The sequence below is a fragment of the Polyodon spathula genome, chromosome 19, assembly GCF_017654505.1.
Source record: "Polyodon spathula isolate WHYD16114869_AA chromosome 19, ASM1765450v1, whole genome shotgun sequence".
NCBI classification, from domain to species: domain Eukaryota; kingdom Metazoa; phylum Chordata; class Actinopteri; order Acipenseriformes; family Polyodontidae; genus Polyodon; species Polyodon spathula.
In genome coordinates, this window is record NC_054552.1 from 23,439,566 (window position 1) to 23,461,628 (window position 22,063).

Here is a 22,063-nt window from a genome sequence, read left to right on the forward strand (position 1 = left end):
TAATTGCGTCTGTTTGTGCTGTGCAAGTATTTTCAGTTGATGAAGAAGGTGAGTAATTGAAAGGGAAGGGCAAGGCAGCGTTTCTCTCAGACTCCTGTTTTCAGACGGAATGAAAATGTACAGAGGGGAGGGGATTGGTATAAGTGGCTGGTACTTTTTGGTTATCATTTTTTTCACCTCAGAAACGCAAAACTAAGGCCAGTTTTTGTTTGTTTGTTTGTTTTTTAAAGGAAAGAACTGGTACACCGTCTCCTAGCAACATTATTTGCAATCACATAGTAAATACTCCTTTGTGCCAATTTGTCATTTTGGGAGCGCACCTGTACTGATTGAGAAGACGGTGGTTGCGTCACGTTTTTTGTTAATTCATTCGTTTAAGATGATCTCATTTCGCGACCAGAACAAACTCATTTGTGACTAATATATTACAACTCAAGATCCCGATACAGCTGCCAAAGGCAAGACGAGGCACGTTGAATTACGCACTCAAACACGAACTGCTCTCATGGACCAGGCAGATAATCTACACCAGACAGCAGTTGTGAAATTGACGACGTTCAAGCACTCTCTCACGTACTTTTATTACACAGATGTAAGCAAACGGACCTTGTGAAATGCACACACCTCTTGTAATGGAATAACGCAATTCGCTCACAGGATTGATACATGCACAACTGAAGTTTTGTAACCATTTCAAACACATGAGCCAACTTAGTTATGGCATGTGACACTGTTTAAGATAAAGCGTCCAATAAAAGGAAAACAAAAAAAAAAACCTTCAACTTCTACACGTCTCCCCTGTCTGCCTGTAACGTTGCAACTCATCCCGGTCTGCACGTGTTTATAAGTGATTTACATTAAATTTAAATATGTAAGCATGTGTAGCCTATCGGCTGAAGCAGGTATTTTTCCTGATGTTTATTGCTCAGTTTTCGTCTTGGAAGAGCCAATCGCAAAGCTCGCCGAGTCTGTGCACGCCACCGGAGGCACGTTGCCTTGGGAGCCGCTGCACGGGGTTCTGTACGGGTCTACCTCACACATCGTCGCTCGGGCTTGTGGAGCTGGGGTTTGGGAAAATACCGGTGTGCAGAGTCCTGGGTTTACGAACAAAGGAGCTCGCCGTACACTCTATTCTGCTATAAGGTATGTTGCGCATTTCTTTTAAATAATGGGTCGCTTTATAACCCAGGTCGTTCAGATACCGCCAGTCGGGACGTGTTTGAAACTGAACGACATGAAGCGTGCTTACTTCCCGTAACGTTGATTAGATAGTGTTTTTGGTTTTTAAAATATTCTGCTGCACCTCGGGAGCTTTACAGCCAGACAGTAAACACAGCATCACACAAACCTCGTGATATGCTGCATGCTGAATTGGAGTCATTTACCTAAAGAAGACTGCCAAGTTAACGTTCCTTTTCAAAATTGACATGTAAACTTTGAATTGGGTTATTGGGGGCACAGTGTCTATTCAGTTATACAGTGCAGTAACTGGCAGCACGTCTGTTTTCATTTCGATGGTGTTTTTTTTTTTTCGGGGTGGGGTGTTGGTGACAAAAAAGGACCTCGCCTTGTGATCTGTAACTTTCAGCTGGTGTGTTGCGTTAAGTATAGTCAAATATACAGGTAATAAAACACGTTTTTTAATGTATAAAAATGTATGGGCTGCGTTCACATTGGTCCAGAAAAATGTTAAGTCAGCCTGCTATGTTTTAACGCAAGTGGTGTGCCTCGCTCGAGTATGTGAATGTGTGTGTTGCGATTGTCCTGAACCTTACATTTTTCACTTTTTTATTGACGGTTGTATACATTATTATTTAACTCGCTGTGTTTACACACCACATGACATTTTTTTTTTTTTTTTTTTTTTGAACAGAGAATCTGAAAGACCGTTGGTTTTATTTTGGAAATGTGCAGTTATACAAAATCGGTAGTAAATTGTAACAAACTGGCACATAGTGATTAAGAAAACAGTCAGATATCCGTAGCATTGAAGGCGCTCAAAGAATTAAGCATATAATTACAGACCTTTTAAAACCAACCCAAGATCCGTTTACTGTAAATTAAACATTGGCAACATTAAACACAAAAAAGGAATTTGCTTCACAACGTTTATTTCCAGTTAAAAATAAAAACGCGTGGACTGTGTTTTACAGTACCTGTGCTGTGAGCAAGTACAGTACCTACATAGTTGTGATTTCTGTGCAGTGGTGTTGACAGACCTAACCCAAGTTGGCATGCTGTTGGTATACTTGCAGCAGTAGGGGGTTGTGATCAACCTCATCAAGCCTTGTTATAGAAGATTGCTTTTTACCAATTGGTTAACATTTTTTCATCGTAACATTTTGCAGATCGCACCAGTACACAACATACCCTGATAACTTGAGCAACAAGCTTCCAAACATTTTGAAAACTACCTGAACGCCTACACTTTTAAGTAATAACGCCATCATTATGTGAAACTAAAGTGCCTCATATAAATGATTGCTTGTCTTACTGCGATAATGAATTTACCTGGTAAGCAGATGCACAGCTCTTATAAAATACACCAGGGACTGGACCCGTGAGTGGAAATTTAAGAACTGTGTTCATTTTTTGAATATTGATGTTGATGTTGATTAAAAATAAATACCAATGTTCACAAAGCAATGAATGCCACTAGTTTTAACCTTCATATATTGTAAAATACTGCGTTTATTTACCAAATATGCTCTGTTATACAATATTCTGAGATAGGGATACCGGATCATTAGCAATACTTATTTATACATCACTCATTTTTATGTGTTTAAATACATTATTTTTTTAGTTTGATTGCCGATTTTAAAGTTGTGTTTTAATCCTTTGAAGCCTGTAAACACCCAGTGTGACTAACTCTAAATTCACTGGCTTTTTTTGCTGTAAGAGCAAGCCTCCTCTTGAAGCAACCATAAAGTGGCCTTCAAGTTTGAAACCCAAATACTTAATCAGACTCCTGCTCCAAGGACTGTTTTCTAACCTTTCTGAAACGGGGGATCGAAGTAAGACTCATTATACTACAGGAACTGTTCTGTAACAAGCTGATGTCTTAATACCGATTGCATCAACAATTCCACGATACTTTTTCATGGTAAATTTACTAAAATGATTGAAAGTAGTACTCCAGTGAAATTCATTTTTATTCCATACCCATCGTTTGGGTATTCAAGGTAACCAGATGAGAGTCCGATACAGTTTTTCAGTATTTTTTCTGTTCTGTCTGAGACAGTGAGCTTCACACCAGATTGTGTGTGTGTGTTTAGCTCTGTTGAGGTACCGCTCATCTGTTTCTTAATGCAGAGAAGCACAGTAATAGCTTCCCATTATGTGCGCAGAATGTGCTTGGATACTTTTAAGTCCCTGAGCTGGAACAATATTTTGCTTGATGGGCGATAACACAAAAGCATTAATGTGTGAATGGACTCAGTCATTAACTGTAACAAGATTATTCACTAAGATTTTGATTAATTTATAGCTGCTTATTTTTAACTAGCAGTTTCTTTCCAGGTCCACCTGACAATTTATAACTATATATGATTATAATATAGATATATATCTATATATATATATATATATTAGATATATATATCTGATATATATATATTATCAATCTGATATATATATTATGTGAGTTTGTTCTTCAACCATCAAAATGTTTATGCAGTGGTGATAGCCAATGTATCACTTTTAATCTTATAATTGAACTTAATTCCACCCAGTTATTCTCCAGTGGTAGTTAATGCAGTCAGGTTACCACTGAACTTGCTTAGTCACTTGCATTTTAAAGAGCGGATGATTATCAATTCAGGGATACCAATCTGTAGCAGTTTGTTTGTGGGTAAAACAGGCAATAAAGTACCTCCCCAGTCGTTGTAATTCTTAGGAAATGGGTAACTTTTGAGGATACCATTGCTGTGAGACGATTTGCTCTTTGAAATAATTTGTTACAAGGCAGACCGTTGTCTATTCTGGGATACCAAGATATTTATTAGTAGTATGCATGTGATCTTGAGAGAGATGAAACAGGCTGTAAACAGTGAATGGATTTCTCCAGATGTGATGGTTTCCTTGATTTTTGTCTACTGGATCATAAAGCAAAATGAATTGCTGTGAAGTGCCACTAAGTGCTTATATTTGTGTTTCATTTTGCAGACGATAGTAATGAATGCTTGTCGTACAGGACTAGTGGTGTAGGATGTCGGCTTCCGATTCGGACTGTTCCATAGACTGGTTGGCCAGCGATGATGATGATGATGACGACAGTGTTTTTGAGTCAGAAAGCGATGGGCACTCGAGGACTTCCCCTGTGCCACACCACTCCTGCTGCTCCAGCGAGACTGCGTCCAATTTAACTCGCACCTACCCTACGAGTGAGCAGAAACACAGCCTGGACAAGGAGCACTTCCATTTACCTGGAGACTCTGATCGGTGTAATGAAGGAGTTCCCTCGAGCTGCAATTCACCCCATTCCAAAAGTGATGTGTCCTGGAAAAGGAGGAGCGATTCAGGACTGCAGGAAGCAGCCGTCTCCACGGTGTTGGTGAATATTGACCAATCTGAATGCTTGCAGAATAATATGGCCAGACTGAAAAGGAAAATGAGCACAAGGGAATTGGAGCAGAGAGAAGGCGCACACACTGGGTACTCGAATAAGGACGAGATGTTTGCTCACAAGGTAAGATTCAGACAGTGACTCATTTCTAATCCAGCGTGCAACGATAGGATTAAAACCTTGGAGAACATAATAAAACTACTGGACAGACACCAGCAGCAGCCTACAGTAATGTTTGCTCACAAAGACTTGTGGTGATTAGCTGAATTTATTACATTTTAGAACAATTTGCATCCATTTTATGAAAAGCAAAAAACGAAAATGTTAACATGTAGGGCACAGTTCTTGAATAGCACTCACTGTATGGATTAACAAAGTATCATTAGGGCACTTGGCTGTCAAGCTGAATATTCATGTGATGACTGCCACTCAGGGATTACCCTGGTGTTCAGAATGTTGACATAAACTCAAAAGTCCAACCAGTATTGTTTCTCTGCTTATAGGTGAAACTAGTTCACTGCGTTCAGCTGTTCTCATTGCAATATGATAATAGTCTGCACAGTCCTCTAGTCCATAGCTAACACAGTAGCAGAGCTGCCAACAACAATATGCCTATGTAGCTGAGAGGAAATTTCCCCCCACCCCATGATACTACTGCCTCTATAGGAAACACTTTGAAAAAGTCAGATTTAACCTAGGTGTTAGTTTTCTGCGTTGCATCAAGCACAGGAAAAAATAAGGAAGGTGGGCTTAGCTAAATTTAACGTTGATTATCCCTGGCCAAAAGGATGTACAGTATTTGATGTTCCTGTATGTCTGTACAGAGTTGTATATCCTAGAATCTGAGGATGTAGTAAGGAGATGCCTGTTCCATCTATGTGTATCTGCATATTTTTTTTTACATATCTAAAGGACTGCTCATTGTATTAAATGTATTGTTGTCTAATCTAGGGTATATATGGAAGAATCTGTTTGCCACTCTTGGATGGACATACTGTGGATGTTGGTCCTGAGTCTGCTCTAATTTTGTACATGGTTCAAAAGCTTTTAAAATCTGAGATCTGGGCCACCCACTCTGTCTGAGAGATAGTGAGCTCACTGTTGGCTGAGATGTTCTGATGGGAAAATGACTGTCACGCCTGCATGTCCGTATACAACCGTGTGGACATGTGACGCTACCACACCGAAATGTACATCATGTAATGAAACAAGCACTTCACATCTGAAAAGAAATGAATACATCAAAAATGCACAGAATGCATATATAATGTGTGGTTCTTTTGTCTGAATGTTTAGACACATGTCTGAATAGGAGTTTTAAAAGTGCAGACTTGATCTTTGATAATCATGTTTGTGTTTTCCATTATTTGTGTGTCTGTACTGTAGGTAAGCTGCACAAAACCAGAATGTACAGTATAGGAACAGTGAATGCTTATTGGCTAGATTGAAGGGAACAAGAAGCCCAGGGTATTTTATTAAGTGACATTGGTTTAGCTCAGGCTATAGATCTAAGTCAGACTAGTTTTTGATCGAGACCTTGAGATTTGTACTTTGACAAAACATTAGTCAACTGAACTGTTCTTTTTTTAGTTTTATTTATACATGTATAATTTTGGCTTAGTTTATTAACCCAATTTTATTTTATCATAAAACCTCTGTTCTGATCTTAGTGTTTGGAGCTGCAGTGTTATATCCAGCCACTGTCTTCAATCTTGATTGGCCTCCGATCAGGGAGATACAGCAAAGGTGAGTGGCCTTTGACTGATATTAGTTTGTACCATCTCCTTACAGCACATCAACAACTGCCCTGCCAAGTCATCAAGCGTTCACTGTAGAACATGTAGAACTGAGTTAACTGATGCCAAGTAGCTGTAGCAGGGAATTATTCATTAACGTGCCGTGCTCTGAAACTTGCACTGATTTATAACATTAACGTCAATAAAACACAAGGCAAGTGTTTCTCTCTTCTTGAAATACTGAAATAAAAGTAATAAATTCAGTGATAAACATTGAAGACATTGAGAAAGACCTGTAGTCGAAAACGTTTTAGTATTTCTAAATTCATCACTATTGAGTGTGTCGTAGTTCTGGATAACAATCTTCCTTTCAGCTGTTGAATCAGCTAGTTTTGCACTTATGCAAACCTTTCCCATCTGCAGTTTTCCCTTGTGTTTAATTTGTCTATCAGTACAGCTAAATGACTGATCTCTTATATCGGTTTGCAGAAGCAAGCAATTGGAGGGCTTTCTAGACGGAGCGTGACCAAGTTATAGAAATGTTAATTTAAGAATAAATGAAACATTTCAAACAAATTTGATTTGGAGAATGATTTGGTAAATTACCATTTTAAATGGGTTGCGCATTACAGTACAAGTGGCTCCCTGTTACTTTATTAAAGGTGTTAATTTAGCTGGCAACAGAATGTTCGTTTACTAAGGTATTTATTGGCCTGGAGGGAGAGAAATCAAATATATCAAACCATTTTAGTTTAAGAATAGATAAACGTGCTATGAATATTAATATGGTGTGGAAGACTGTATTACCTGCTGCCCAGGCCTTGTGTAATTCATTTCAAATGTTTTTAATTTCATATTGTTGTACTGTAGAAAACCCAACATAGTTTGCTACACTTATTGCACTGATACCTTTTGTTCATTTTGAAATTCTCATTTTAGGTTTAAGCAGTTTCCAAGAGAGTGTTGCTATGGACAGAATCCAGAGAATAATGGGCGTTCTGCAGAACCCACACATGGGGTAATTATCTCGGCAGCTTTTTAAAATCTGAGTGGTGTATGCTTTACTTCCACTGCAGTATTTATACTTCAGAGCACACAGAATCAGTTGGGTTCCACCAGAGTACCCTGTTTTTGATTTCAATAGTACATCATGTAATAGGCATTAATGCTATTACAACTCACACAATGTGGGGCTGTGACAATACTGAACTGCTAGTTACCAGACCACCAACACTGCTGTTTGTAACTAGCACATTTACATCCCCTTGCAGTCTGATGTCTCTTATGAATTAGTTTTTGTATAACATTGCATAGTTGTTGTACATTACAGTAGCTATTTCCTGAATGTGTGAAAAATTAAAAATCTGGCAAAGTGCCCTCTTCGTGCTAAACACAGCAGTTAATGTCATTACAAATGTGTGTATGATAGAAAAATTGCTTGCATCATTACCACATTCCTGCACACACACTAATGAATAGGAGGCAGCCTGGCGCACATTCTGGGGGTGAGTACAGTAGGAAGTAACAAGAAAGAAAATTTCATTATAAGTAGCTTTTGTTCTATGTAATGTGTCACAGAGATTTCAACACCTGCTGAGTACCCAGCAGGTGGATCTAAGCCATGTGATGCCTACCAAGTCCAATTAACCATCTGTCTCCTAGTAATTGGAATTAAGCATTGGAGATTTATTTGTCTTTGAGCTAGTGACTTAATTAGTTTCTGGATGACTGCCTTAAGTTAGGTACCCTTTCAGCGCAGCAGATTTTTAAGAATCTAGTATTAGTGGAACCAAACAGATACACTACAGTGCAAATTATGTTTTCAGGGGTACTCTTGCAAACTTACAGTGGAGAAACACAAATACATCTTTTGGATATACATTTCATGACGTGTTAAAATACACAAACTTTAGAAGCATGCTGTTGATAGGAAAACAAATTACCTAGCATTCGCTGTGCTCTTACGAATAGGTTTTAAAGTGCTGGCTTATGCCATTTTAAAACCTAAAGCAATTAATTTTAAAATAAAAAATATTGTGTTTTATTTGGCCTGTTTTCAGTGTATTCCAGAGCTTAGCATCACCTGCTGTAGATGATTTGGATTTATAATGGCTGTGGTAAATAGATTGATTGATTGATAATTCCCATTAGCCAGCAACCATTCAGTTTCAAAAAGCATAGTAGTAATAATGATTGATTTATTTAAAAAAAAAAAAAAAAAAAAAAAAACCTTCTAGTGTGTAGTTGCATTTAATAATACCAATATTTTTTATTGTGGCATGTCTGTTTTTCCAGTGAGCGGTACATAAAGATCCTTCTTCAGGTGGAGGTGATGCTGAAGAATTGGTTCCCTGCTGTCCAAGTCACAAATGATACAAAGGATGAAACTACAATCTCAAAAAAACTTAAGGTATTTTTGTGTTTGCATTCTTTAGCAATATACCTGGTATACTTTTAAAACACGGGTCCTGTCCCATTAATCTAGAAGACCCCTTTTTACCCTGACAGACAGTTCTCATGCAAGACTGGTACTGTAACATAAGGTGTTGTTTATCTGCTATTTTTCATAATTACAATTTTGTTAATTTGAAGGGAAAAAAAAACAAAAAGCACACAGCATGACTTAACCCTAACTAACTGGCTAACTTTTATAAAAGTCAGGCCTGCGTTTTATTTTAACAAACATAAGTCAGTTGGACACTTCAAGTTGCACCTTTTACATTTGCAAATTCGATGAATACAATCCTGTCCTGTGCAGATTTATGCTGAGAAAATTGTTCCCTATTTTGGTATAAGTTGCATGACTTTGTACACATTACTAACTGGCGTTCACTTGTCTTGTTACTCCACAGATGTCTACTGAAACTGTGACGTCTGCAGCTGCAGTCAGCATCCCAAAGGTAGACCCTGCACTTCCCAATATGCTTCCTTCATGCAACAAAATCCATGGAAATGGTGAACCAGCTGCATTTTCAGCTGCAAACTTCGAATGGCTCCATACTTCACCTATTTGTAGCTCGTCACTGCGGCTTGCACTAGGTAGACACAGAAGAACCCCTGGAGGCCAGGACGTTACGCAAGACAACATGGTATCCTCTAGCACAGACACAAGGACAAACCCCAGCCACTGCAGACCACCAACCGGCAAAATGAATGCTCCGTGTTTAGAGAGACTGTTGAAATCCAGGGATAGTATTATCAGTGACAAAGGCAAAAAGAGTACAACAGAAACAAGCAGCTGTTTGTAAGAAAAGTCCACTGTGTTTTTTTTTTTTTTTGGTGGGGGTGGGGGGGGGGCCCACTTGTCAAACATTACAAATACTGTCTAGAGCTGAAGGATGTAAAGCATTTGTATGAGACATCAGTGTTTGCACAACTGCTGTTTTGCAGTGTAATAAATTCCTAGCCTTTTGAAAAACCCTGATGCATTATACAGGATAGGTTGTCTTTTCAGGTACAAAGATTGTCCTTCCAGTATGGTACATTAGGCTCTTTGCATGAATATTTGTAGAATCAACCATTAAATCTATTAAGGGAATGCAGTCTGAATAAGATGTGTGACGGGAACATAGTTACTAAGGTAATCAGATACTAAAAAAATGACATGATCAATGTAGCATATCATCCTAGAATATTCATAGGGAGTGTTGAATGTAAGATTTAAATGAGTATGTCGTGAGTTAATGATGTGACTGCTACCATGTATTAAGACTTTATATGTAGTTCAAATGTACATATACAACATTACTACCTCAGCCTGGCACTAGTCAAGGCAAAAAGCATTAACACCTACTCTATGGCAATTGTAATGCGTTTTTTGCAGAACACATAGTAAAATAATCAGTGTGAAGCTATAAACAGCTTTTACTACTTACATCAGTTGTACACATAGTAAAATAAGCATGGATATGGTGATTTTAAACCCTGCATAGTGCCATTGTGAAGAATGTGAAATACAGTATATGTTTTTAAAGTCTCTTGGTACTAGTTACCAGTTAATATGACCTGTTCAGGTTTATCTGTATACTGTAGCAAATAGTAATTAAATGACTTATCTTTGAGAGGACACCATGAAATACATGTACCTCTGAAGGATCTTTACATCCTAGAACCTTCCTTTGGAATTTGCCATTTTCTGTATTAAGTACATAGTTCAACCCTGCCAACTGTACCATGTCATTAAGTGTAACAGTAGCATTTATGTTGGCACAGGTAGAGGAGTGGGAAATATTTGTAAACATTACTAACCATGCCCAGGTTGTTGATTTACACTACAAAAGCGGCCTTTAAAGTGTGGTATTTTATACTTTGAAATAAATGTGGTTGTATTAATTAAGTGAAAGCGGATCATTTTTTGTTGCATTGCCCAACAAGCAATTACATGCATCATAATTAAAGATGAACAACAAAACCTAAAAAGGGAAGTGTAGTTAAATGAAGGTCAAGTAATAAAATCAAGGGGATTATTATTTAAGCATTTATTGATATTTCTTTTCTGCTTTAGGAAACTCGGCACAGGCAATTCAAAATTAAAACCAAATAAATATGAATAGTTATGTAAAACTGTTCTCCCTAACAAACAATTATACACAATGTACATTTTTAATTGGGCTTGTTCATCTGTACACATTTCCCAATAAAATGAATAATAATCTCCATGCAAACTATATATATATATATATATATATATATATATATATATATATATATATATATATATATATATATATATATATATATATATCCACTGCTCCATTTGATTGTGTAACTCCTAATAAAACAAAGTGAAATAAAACATTTAATTGATTACATTTGCAAGTACACCGAAAATTTTAAAACGTGGCCAACTGTATCTAAGACTACTTGTTACTGTGACATTCTGCTTGTTTCAACATTCCACCAGGCATCATGTTTCAAATAAGGTTTTTTGTTCACACTGCATCATTAGTAGTCTGTATCTGAGCCTTCTGCATTGTCCACATTGCGGGAGAGCATGTAATTGTCCATGTCAATAGATCTGCAGTTGTTGATAGCATAACGAAGGCGCTCAGCCATGACTGCTTGACTGGAATATGGTGGGAGTCTCAGCTGAAAGAAGCAGGTCTGTGAGGTAGGCAAACTGTCATATGGCTATAGATGGAAGAAAAAAAGAAAAGCAAACAGTGGGGAAACAAAAAAAGGCAATACATTTCATATGCAAGTAAAATAGTACCAGCCAGATCCATTATTTGTATTAGCAAATAAGCATGAGAAGCTTAAGGAATTGACTTAATTCCATTCTATAACATTCCCATAGTGCTACATTACTCTTAACCTTTGCTTCTTTAAATAACCACTACCCCATTATGCAGATTGGGGAACATCAAGGGCTGAAAAGCCAACTCTCACCCCCATTCTAAATAGAAGGGTAAAAAACCTTGTAAGTGCAGGAGTTCACTTACCCTGTCAACCTTCATGATCTGAAACCTCTGAGAGATATCGGCAGTGTTGGCAGGCAGTCGGGACCTCCCAGACACGAAGCGCATGAACAGGACTCTCTCCTCATTGGAGAATTCCTCCAGGGTCTGCCAGAACCACTGCACTAACTGGTGGTGTTCATCTACCTCCCGGTATCTCACCACTTTCTTCAACACCTCCACCGATATCTCAGGCATGCCACACACCATCTGTTCCAGCTGCTTGGCAGTGAGGAGGGAGAGCAGTGGAACTGGCACTATCCAGGACATCCCTTCCCGAACCGCAGCCACCTGAACACACAAAGACAGGGCAGATTTAAAACTGGAAAACAATGCATGCTTCCTCATTTCACAATCTGACTGGGGAGGGCAGGGAATTGGTGATGGATCTTTACATTGTATAGACAGTACAGGACACTGTAAACAAAGCTTAAATATTCATTGACTGAATCCTAAAATGAGAACTTAAGTCAGTAACTTGTGCATCATACAGAAAAATAAAATAAAAACTGCCTTAGCTAAACATTCAAAGAAAATAGTTTTTCAAAATGCACTAATCCAACATAACAAATAAATAAGATATTCAGGACCCTATTTTCAGGCTGTGTGACTGGAATTCAATTTCACTCACAGAATTATTTTTTTATATTCTGCAGAAAAAGTAAAAACTCTTACTAGGCGATCCATTTCGTGAAGTCTGTATTCAATGGCACGGTCCACATATTCTTTTCTGTTGGAGAAGGTCAGTGGGATGCTGTTTCCTCCAGGAATTATAGGGACCATTTTGCCATCAGCACTCTGGCCCACAAATGAGTCAAGAGGAATCATCTGAAATGCAAAATCACAGATGCAAAACACTTTTCAAATACAGAATCATTCAATTAAATCCTTATCACACCCTTGATATTTTTACAACCCATGCAAATTTTGAGTTTTCTTTTTTTGTGAACAATAAAAAGCTTAAAGTACAGACTTAAAACAATATGCATACAACTATTTTAACTCAATAAAAAGGATTTACAAACAACCTTCATAAAAGAGGAAACATAACTAGACCTTATTACAAATTGCTGGCAAGCTTCAATAGATTGATCATTTCTTAAATGCAGTTCCTTAGTATGAGGAGGACTTTTTACACTATCAGTACTTAAAATACACAAGCTTACCAATAAAGATTAGATTTGACCAATAACCAGAGCCTAACAGGGGTGTAATTATTATTATTATTTTTTTTGGCAGATGCCTTTATCCAGTGTGTGATGAGACAACACTTTCATTATTGACGGACTGCTTTGTTAAAAGGCAAAGGAAAAATGTATTCCTACCAACTATAACGCTATAACTATTTGGTGCACTGCAAGTAGCTGTGTCCTGCTTTTGGTCCTGTATTATGAGCCACAACCTCTGTATTACAATACCAATCACGTATGCAGCATCACAACTCATCAATACACAACGAATCACTTCACCACCACTGCATGCTCCATTAAGCTGTACAGTACGGCCACAGACATTATAATTATTGTTTTAGCTTCTTGCCAAATTTGCTACCAAAGAGAAACAGTTCAAAACCAAATCTGAATGGGCATAATAACCAATCAACATGAAATGCAGATACCGCCCTTCTTGCACTGCAGTATGAAGCTATAAACAGTTATTACTACTTCTTCCAAATCTTACCAGGGTGTGCTGTGTCAACAGTGTGTGCTTTGCCTTGAATGTATCTTGCACTGCACCATGCTATTTATAAAAGCTTTTATAACAGTGATATATTTTATACTGGACTAACTGGATATACCAGACATCCTTAAATGGAAAATGTCTATGGAAAAAGCAGCAACATGTTTATTAAGCTTTACTGTACCTCATGGAAATTCTCCTCTGTAATCCCACTATCTTCAATGTGAAGAATGCTGTTGAGGGTCTGTACATAAAGCAAGTCTACCTCCTCCAGGTCTTCCAGAATGAGCGGGATACAGCAGAGCTGCTTCCAGACCATTGGGGTCAGGTGGAGGTCCAAAGGTTTTTTTGTACGAATGGCAACACCCATCAAAATACCCAGAAACTTGAACTGCATAATGTGCTCATCTAGACATGCCGAAGGGTTGAACAAGAATCTGAAAACGAAAGAAACTATCATACACTGACTCAATGGGGTCTATTCAATTGATCTAAACTGCGACATATTGAAATACAGTCCCTGTTTAGAATAAAAAATAGGGCCCTTTGTCTACCAAATACCAACATGAGCATGTTTCTAGCATATTTCTGAGGATCCACTATTTAATGACTATTGAATATTTATATCAGCGGCTGTTTATATTAGATTTATATAGACTCCAATGTCTGCATTAACATTGTAAACAGCAGCTTGAAAGTGTTGCACATTCTTACTAGAATCCCTAGAAACATAAACCTAAGGGATCTGAACAGGGTAGATGTTTTGGTTACATAATTCAACAGGCCAATCTAATTAAACCCACAGTGATGCAGAAGGAGGCTGTAGACTTCATAGTGGCCATCACCCAGGCTTGCACAATGGAGTTGTTTCCACAGTAAATAGAGGATCACTGTAAGTGATATGTCAGTGTCTGATACAGTAGCTTACAAGAAAAGGTCACCCCGACAGAATACTTGTCACCAAGTCTTACAGTCTGTTTTTTTTTTTTTTTTTTTTTTAAACTCTGTACAGGTTGCACTGAAGAGTAGGTTTTAGATCACCACAACCAACTACTAACATGGTTTTTGTATCTGTATTTCTTAGCTTTATGAGAGAATTACTGAATGCTTACCTATCTCTGTTGTACCCCACTTCTGCTGTGGCATTTGGAGATGGAATGAGCAGGTCTACCACACCTGTCTCAAGTTCCTGTGGAAAAACAAAAACAAAACAAAAACACAAATATTTTAAATCAGCAACGTTAACACTGATTTCCTCCATCCATTCCCTTAAATTGAAGTGCTCCGAAAAAAAAAAAAATCATCATCCTGCTTTCGGTCAAACAGCTGTACGTAAATGTGGTACCTGGCACATTTCTGTAATAGTGTCGTCAAAGACTCCTCCTGCGTCATCCGCTCCCTCGCCAACCAGCTTCACTTTCCAGGCACGAGAGGGCAGGCGGAGGTCTGAAGCATTCAGCTTTACTACTTGTCTGGCTATCTGCACAAAAATAGGCTTGCACTTGCGGCCTCTGAAAGCAAACAAAGCAACAGTTAGAAACATGGTTCTGATGCAAAGTACTTTTAAAATGTTTAGTTTAAATAGAAAATTAACAACAACAATGAATAAATACCTTGTAGATATTCTTTTCACAGTAATCTGTGGGCCATAGTTCTTGCCTTGGACCATGGTTTTACCAATAGAGCGTACCATAGGAAGAGTGTAAACCCGTGTTGCTAGTAAAGGCCTCAGCTGCCCTTGAACTATTCCCCATGTTCCTGCATTGTAATGGGAAGTGCAGCTCTGTAATATAACAGACAGTGGCTTAAGTGATTCAGTGTAATGTTATATTTGTTTGATAAGCACTTGATTAATGAATTATTCCAAGTGCCTTACAGAACTGATTGTTGAAATGTAATTACCATCAAATGCCATGGTAACATGTTTAAAATGATCCATATAATGCTGTAACTATAAATCCAGAGACATGGGATTCAGTTCAAATCTGGATCAGGTTTGAAAATCTAGGTGTTGGCTACCACAACTGGCTAAACATGGAGCACAACACAAGTAAGCACTGGACATTTCAGTGCACTGAAAATAAAATGAAGGACCCTCACTGTATTTGAATTTGAGACCTTCCCTGTTATTATCTTGCAAGTACAGATGAGCAAAACAAGAGTACAATTAACACTGAACACACCTTTTACACTTCAGGAAACAAAGACATGCACGTAAAACAAACAGGAATCTAAATCAATCTTTCTAAAGAAATAAAACTTTCCAAGTAGTGCCAATAAATGATCATTTGTCAGGCATGTCTGGTCCAATTTATTTTCATACGCGCTGTTTAAAATATATATATATTTTTGAGTAAAACAGGTTTAAAAGGCATTGAATTGCAAAAGGACACTCAGTACTGTATCTACAGCCAAGACCCACCCCTTGTTCGCTGTATTTTTCACATACCTCTTTATAGACGTGCATACTGATAAATCCTCTCCTGATCATTCGTTTTATCACCAAACGCCTCAATAATGAAATCCAAGTCATTATTTTATTACTATAACATCTCAAAAAGCTCTGCAAATGTCTGTGATATTCTCCGAGTGCTTGATGCAGAAGCAGCTACCTCCTTTGTTATGTCTGTGTTATCTCTAGTGCATGGGGCTATGAGATACATCCTTTTTTTTTTTTTTTGGTTTCACTCGGCTCCTAACTGCCATTGAAAGGTTTTCTCGGCTTATTCAGGAGAAAAAAAATGACTAGGAGACCTATGCTTTACGTCTTTTTGACTGGAAAGGGAAAAATGAAATGTCGGACCCGGTCTGACATAGGACCGCAAAGGGTTAAAGCTTGAACTCACCTGGCTATTGGGGCTGAGGTTCAGTAACCTCCAGGAGGAATACATGAGATCTGAGAAGTGGTAGAGCAGCCTCAGCCTGGCCCGCACAGTCTCTATACTGACTTCCTTCAGACTGCTGTACTGAGGGGGGACGGAAAGGGGCAGGCCGAGCTGCAAAGGCACGGACGCACCTTCAAGAAAAATAAAATGGAAGGTAAATGCTAGACTCGCATCAACTTAAATCCATATAGATTGCCATAGTTCTTATTTTGCGAGCCGCAATTAAACAATCATTGACTAATTTAATTGCCATGGTGCCACATTCAGAGCACCACGAATATATATTATATTACTAGCCCATGCAGGTTTTATGTGAAGCCTTTTTGTGAGAAACCTACACATCATTGTGCTTCTTGCTTTGAATAATATACATTTTGCTCAATGCAGATTACTTTTTCTACTATATACACTGATGGGAAAAAGGTCTTGAGTATTAGAGCAGGGAAGAATCAAGTTGAATAAAATGCTTATCAAGAGGAAACAAAACTGAGCACTCCCTGATCATGCTGATGTGACCAGTGTCCGAATGAAGAATACATTACCGGGTGCCCTTGGTGGTACTGGGGGGGCAGTCCATGCAGCACTGTGGCAGCGCCCAGCTGAGATCTGATGAAAGCTCTTTCCTTGGAGCATGGTCACCACAGTCGGCTCTCTCACGTGGTTTGTGTGGCCAAGTCCCAGCTAATGGAACGAGAAAGATTTTAGATGTCATTACACTTGTTGCCCATTAAGTTGAGACAAAATAAAAATACATTGCAAATTATTTTTTATGTGAGCCAAAGACTTTGCTTAACCAAAACACAACTCTAGGATAACTATTTAAATACGAAACATTTAACTTCAGTATCTAACAAAAAAAAAAAAAAAGGACAAAGGCAGCACCCAGGAAAGACTTCATTAACACTGTTTCTTGCATGGACATCAGAACATTGTTTAAAGCTACATTTACACATTCAATGGATTTACTTCTCTTTTGATCATACTGGTTATTAATGTGAAAATATACAATAGCTTGAGACCTCAATTCATAATATACAGGATAATGGTGTCTGCAAATGCGCAAAATAGTTGAAAGCAGAAATTGAAACTTTTTATAACTGCTGTTATGTTAAAGTGTAACCCCACTTTAAAACTCTTAACCAACACACTCAAATTCATGGTAGGCAACATCTTATTCCTACACAGTTGCAATACTAGAAGGTAGCAGATTACAGTTTCAGCCACCAGAACACCATAACATATTTATCTATCTGGGGTTGTAAACCTACATCAGGTCTAATCAGGTAACACTAGGTACATTAAAGCTTTAAATACTACCATTCATTGCTTACCTGTCCCTCTGAATTGCTCCCCCAGGCGTAGACATCACCAGTAAATGACAACACCAGGGTGTGTTCAGCTCCCACGGCAACGTCCTCAATAAAGATGCCAGAGAGTGCAGGGACCTGCTGAGGTCTGTTGTGGTTTCGTGCTCGGCCCTCCGGTAAGCCAATCAGACGGTCTGCATGTGCCAATAAGATAATGTTACATTGTAATGGTGATTTTTATTTATTTATATATAATACAGTTACATAATAAAGGAACACACATGTCTTACTTTAGCGATAACCTAAACTTCAACAGGCTGATAAAACTTTTGTAAAATTATTCATCCACCCTTCAGGGTATGACTTGACGAAAAGGCTCACTGCCGCCATCTTGTTGAATTGATTGTAATTGCATGAAACCTATTGCAAGATACAGCAGATGACTCCAAAATAAGTTAAACATGGTAAAACATCTTTAGCAAGTCTTCCATTTTTATTTTTATCTGGTTTAAGAATGTTTAAAACATCATACCTTGCCCAAATGTGTAGACGTGACCATCCTTTGTTAAAGCAACTGAGAACTGCGTGCCACAGGCCACTTTTTTTATACCAATGCCACAAAGCACGTCCACTTTCTGGAATGACAAAATTCAATTCGGTTTAGATCATCATTGGAGGAAATAATAAACAATGGTTTTAGGAAATGCAATACCCTTTTCACTTTGGATAACCTACTTGTGGAGAAGATTTAGCTGTCGAGTTTCCTAACCCAAGTTTCCCGTAGTCTCCATCTCCAAAAGCCCAAATCATCATTCCATCTGCCGATACTGCTAGGGTATGGTTCAGACCACAGGCCACCTGTAAAATGAAATTCTTTTAGAAACAAGTATGTCTTCAAGCAAATTATTAATATTGCTTCTGATTAAAAGTTTTTTTTTCAGGATCAGGATAAATTAAAAAAAGGAATCCTGCTCTTTGATCAAGGATATAATGTATCCTAGCTTAACATCAATTAAAAACCAAAATTTAAAAAAAAAAACAACACCAGGCTTTATCAGGTACAACCCAACATTATGAACTGACATTTAAAAAAAATCAGACCGTTAAAGACATCAGGACAGTAAACCATGGCTGAATTAGTTTGACAAATGTGCATTACAGGCTGTGTTCCACTTTGACTGTTGTTTTGAGAAAATAGTGGCTATATTTTACCTGTCCGACCTGATAGCCTTCCAGTGCCGTGACTCGCTCAGGGAGTTTCTTATTGGAAGTGTTACCCAAGCCCAGCCGACCATAGTCTCCATTTCCAAACGTGAACAGCTTGCCATCTGCGGTAACCACAGCTGAATGCTTGAACCCACATGACATCTGGGATGCAGTAAACAACATCACGGAGTGTAATAAATATTGTAGCAACACACACGCCTTCATTGCATTAACTGAACCTGTTGGATCGTGAAACTTAACAGGACCTCTCATTAAAATGGTTTTGATTTCAGTGTGCTTTTTAATGCAATGATTACCCAAAGTTACACTTTCAATTAAATACATGGTGCTTTCCATAACTTCAAAACACTCCATCATACATTCTGAAATTTATTTAAGGAATGGGAAATGCACTAAAAAGATAATAACTGACCAAATCAACATGCAGTGAGAAGACTGCTGACTGAAAGGGGAATATGACAGCTGCAGAGGAATGAAACATTTGAAAAGATTCAATCAATACACACAAACGCTGAATACAATGTGAAAGCTGTAACAACCAAAGGAATATACATTATACTAAAACAATTGACTGTAATGTCCCATTATGAAATGTTAGAGAAGCCCTAGAAGCTGAAGTGTCCCTTGTTCTAGATCCAGACCTGCACAATCTCCTCTCCCTGCAGTGCTTCTATCTGCCTTGGACGTCTTTGTCTGTCACTGTTGCCGTGACCCAGTTTCCCGTAATCTCCATCTCCCCAGCTGAAGACTTCTCCGCTCTCAGTCAAAGCCATGGAGTGGCCATCAGAACCACAGGATGTCACCAGCTGTGTTACTACAAAACCTATACAAAAAATATATATATAATCCAACGCATGGACACTTTGGGGTTAAATATGAGAATAAACTGGAAGATAATGTCTTAAAAGAACAGTATTAAAACAGTATAATATTGTACACACACAAAAACAAACAGTGCATCAGTAATAATCACTTGCACTATACACAGGAGAAGAATAACAGCACTACTGACCAAAGAGAAGCCTTACTAAAATTAGGCTGCTTGTTAAAAACTACTTTTTTCTTCACCCGTACGTTTTTCTCATAAAATCATTGCTTACCTTGTAATGCTGAAATAACAGTTAGTGCATGAAGGTCATCGGAGTTCCCTTGTCCAAGCCTGCCATAGCTGCCTTCCCCACAAGCAAGCACAGTTCCATTCGCTTGGATCACAAAGGTGCAGTTCTGGCCACATATGACCTGTATGAAAAAAGGAGAGAACACTTTATCCTAAATGGATTTTAGATTTTTCTACTGCAGCTTTCTATAAATAGAACCACACAGCTAAACTTTTTTTTTTTATTCTTAATGTCTTCAATGAAAAATGACTGTGCCCTTGCAATTAAATTTTAGGAAAAACATTCCTACCGTCTTAAATTCACTCATTTTAATGAGACCTGAAGATATTTTACCATATTCCTATTAAGAATTGATTGTCCAAATTTAAAGTTATTAAAAGATACAGATAAATCTACCAACACTAGTGCATAGAGTTCTAAAACACAGAGCTCTAACAGATTCAAGACACAATGGCAAATTAATGAAGTGATGGTGCTTACATGCTGGGCCTGTGAAAATGACAGCGCTGAAGTTGGCACTAAAATATTTCTACCGGCCTCTGCGAGCTGGCCGTGACGCCCTGCTCCCCAGAGAAAGACATCACATTTACCACCAAGGTGCCAATCCTGTGAGAAGCAAGAACATGTTACAGGTCGGGCATGTTACAGCGTAATTATTAAAACAAATAAGCTCCCATGCTTTTCACAAACTGTTCCTACCTCGGGTCTGGATGTTGCCCACGACATAATCTGTTCATCCATTCCATACATCCACTTACTGTTGTCCTGTAAAATAATAATAATATATATATAAAAAAGTACAAGGCTGATCAGCAACAATCGCAAACTACTGATTGGGATCTTGTTTTGTATACCTTGCTGTGTGGCACTATAACTCTCACTTAGTAACCTTCTTTCATTAAAAAGACTAACATGAATTTCATGTATTTGGTATTTTAAGTATCCCATCACAGCGTCTTCAGAATAGCAGCTACAAATGCTGTTATTTGGAACACATTTTATTTTTCATCCATCTAAATAAAATAAGTGGTCGAATTGTTTATCCTGCTGAACCGTACCAGCAGGAGTGCAAACTCATCCTCGGGTACTGGCTCCAAGTCTGGAACAGTGAAGGATTCTGGGAAACGAGCTCCCTTTGCTAAGGCCTCTGCAGCTTTGACAGTGGTGGAGAAGCACTCGAGCCAGGCCCATTCACTGGGGCTCCAGGCTGCCGAGTCAGAAGGACAGTCCTGGTGGTGAGGTGGCACGGGCGGGTTACACAGCAGCTGGTCCAAGTGAAGGCCCACTGACAGGGAAGCCAGACACTGCATGTAAGGACTGTGAATGAGCTGGTCTCCACATACCACATGAGGCTGAAAACAAGAACAAACAGCATTAGTGTTGATGGAATCATCCCATTCTGCTTACTTAAAATCTTGTATTGTGTTTAGGCTGGCAGAGTGGTTTTTGGTTTGGAAGCGCCAACATTTTCACAGTAGTATAAATGACTAAAGACATGTTTGTCAAAGAATGATATGCTTCTTTTAGTTTTACCATATATTAGGGCGTGGCACACACTGAGATGATATTGACCCACACCTCCTAGTGACAGGACAAATGGTTAAGAGTAAACATTTTTAACATTGGTAGCGTTTACACTTTGTCACTGACAACACATACTACATTTTTGCAGTAAAGTCTATTTTTATTGCATTGTTTAGGGATACAAAAGGTCTTTAAAAAGGTATGTCGGGTAACATTTTTGTTCTGTCTTTAACAACCACGTCAACATTAACTTTTATCAAATATGTTTCCTTTGGGGGGAAATAAATAAATAAATAAATAAATAAATAAATAAAAAAAGAGGGTTTATCCTTTTTCCAGTACCTTTTCATAAGCATACTGCTCCTGTAGCATCACTGGCAGCCTCTCAAGGAAAGCCCTCATGCAAGGTGCCATGTTCAACCCCACAACTCCCTGCCTCTTCAGTGCAGTTCTGCATGTTGCAAGGACATGGTTGGAAGATATAAATTCTGAAGTGCAGTTCACCACCAACACATCCTGAAGAAAATAAAAACAGAAAGCCACCTTTTAGGGTATTCTGAACA

General features: G+C 38.3%; 2 protein-coding genes across 11 annotated transcripts in view; one reads left to right on the forward strand and one right to left on the reverse strand.

Moving 5' to 3' along the window:
• The first annotated feature begins 647 nt into the window (after positions 1-647).
• LOC121294649 (circadian-associated transcriptional repressor) lies at positions 648-10,635 on the forward strand. 2 transcript variants are annotated; one of them, XM_041218582.1, is made up of 6 exons: positions 648-1,143; positions 4,168-4,690; positions 6,238-6,313; positions 7,243-7,321; positions 8,599-8,713; positions 9,156-10,635. In XM_041218582.1, exons 2-6 carry the CDS (start codon positions 4,211-4,213, stop codon positions 9,549-9,551), a joined length of 1,146 nt encoding a protein of 381 aa, XP_041074516.1. In that variant the 5' UTR covers positions 648-1,143; positions 4,168-4,210; the 3' UTR covers positions 9,552-10,635. The 2 variants fall into 2 exon arrangements, with proteins under 2 accessions (XP_041074516.1, XP_041074517.1); XM_041218583.1 differs by lacking the exon at positions 648-1,143 and adding an exon at positions 1,548-1,623.
• Positions 10,636-11,011: 376 nt separating this feature from the next.
• The window catches only part of LOC121294648 (probable E3 ubiquitin-protein ligase HERC1), a 53,707-nt gene continuing 42,655 nt past the window's right edge, over positions 11,012-22,063 (reverse strand). For all 9 annotated transcript variants that reach the window (XM_041218578.1, XM_041218581.1, XM_041218580.1 and 6 more), the window contains 19 exons: positions 21,843-22,016; positions 21,035-21,328; positions 20,676-20,741; positions 20,457-20,582; positions 19,959-20,097; positions 19,500-19,681; positions 18,844-18,999; positions 18,367-18,489; positions 18,164-18,266; positions 17,656-17,825; positions 16,867-17,005; positions 16,286-16,455; positions 15,053-15,222; positions 14,785-14,950; positions 14,552-14,628; positions 13,624-13,876; positions 12,435-12,587; positions 11,745-12,050; positions 11,012-11,433 (listed from right to left, as the gene is read on the reverse strand). In XM_041218578.1, the coding sequence (XP_041074512.1) occupies positions 11,248-11,433; positions 11,745-12,050; positions 12,435-12,587; positions 13,624-13,876; positions 14,552-14,628; positions 14,785-14,950; positions 15,053-15,222; positions 16,286-16,455; positions 16,867-17,005; positions 17,656-17,825; positions 18,164-18,266; positions 18,367-18,489; positions 18,844-18,999; positions 19,500-19,681; positions 19,959-20,097; positions 20,457-20,582; positions 20,676-20,741; positions 21,035-21,328; positions 21,843-22,016 (3,153 nt within the window). In that variant the 3' untranslated portion in view covers positions 11,012-11,247. The remainder of the gene's footprint in view (positions 11,434-11,744; positions 12,051-12,434; positions 12,588-13,623; positions 13,877-14,551; positions 14,629-14,784; positions 14,951-15,052; positions 15,223-16,285; positions 16,456-16,866; positions 17,006-17,655; positions 17,826-18,163; positions 18,267-18,366; positions 18,490-18,843; positions 19,000-19,499; positions 19,682-19,958; positions 20,098-20,456; positions 20,583-20,675; positions 20,742-21,034; positions 21,329-21,842; positions 22,017-22,063) is intronic.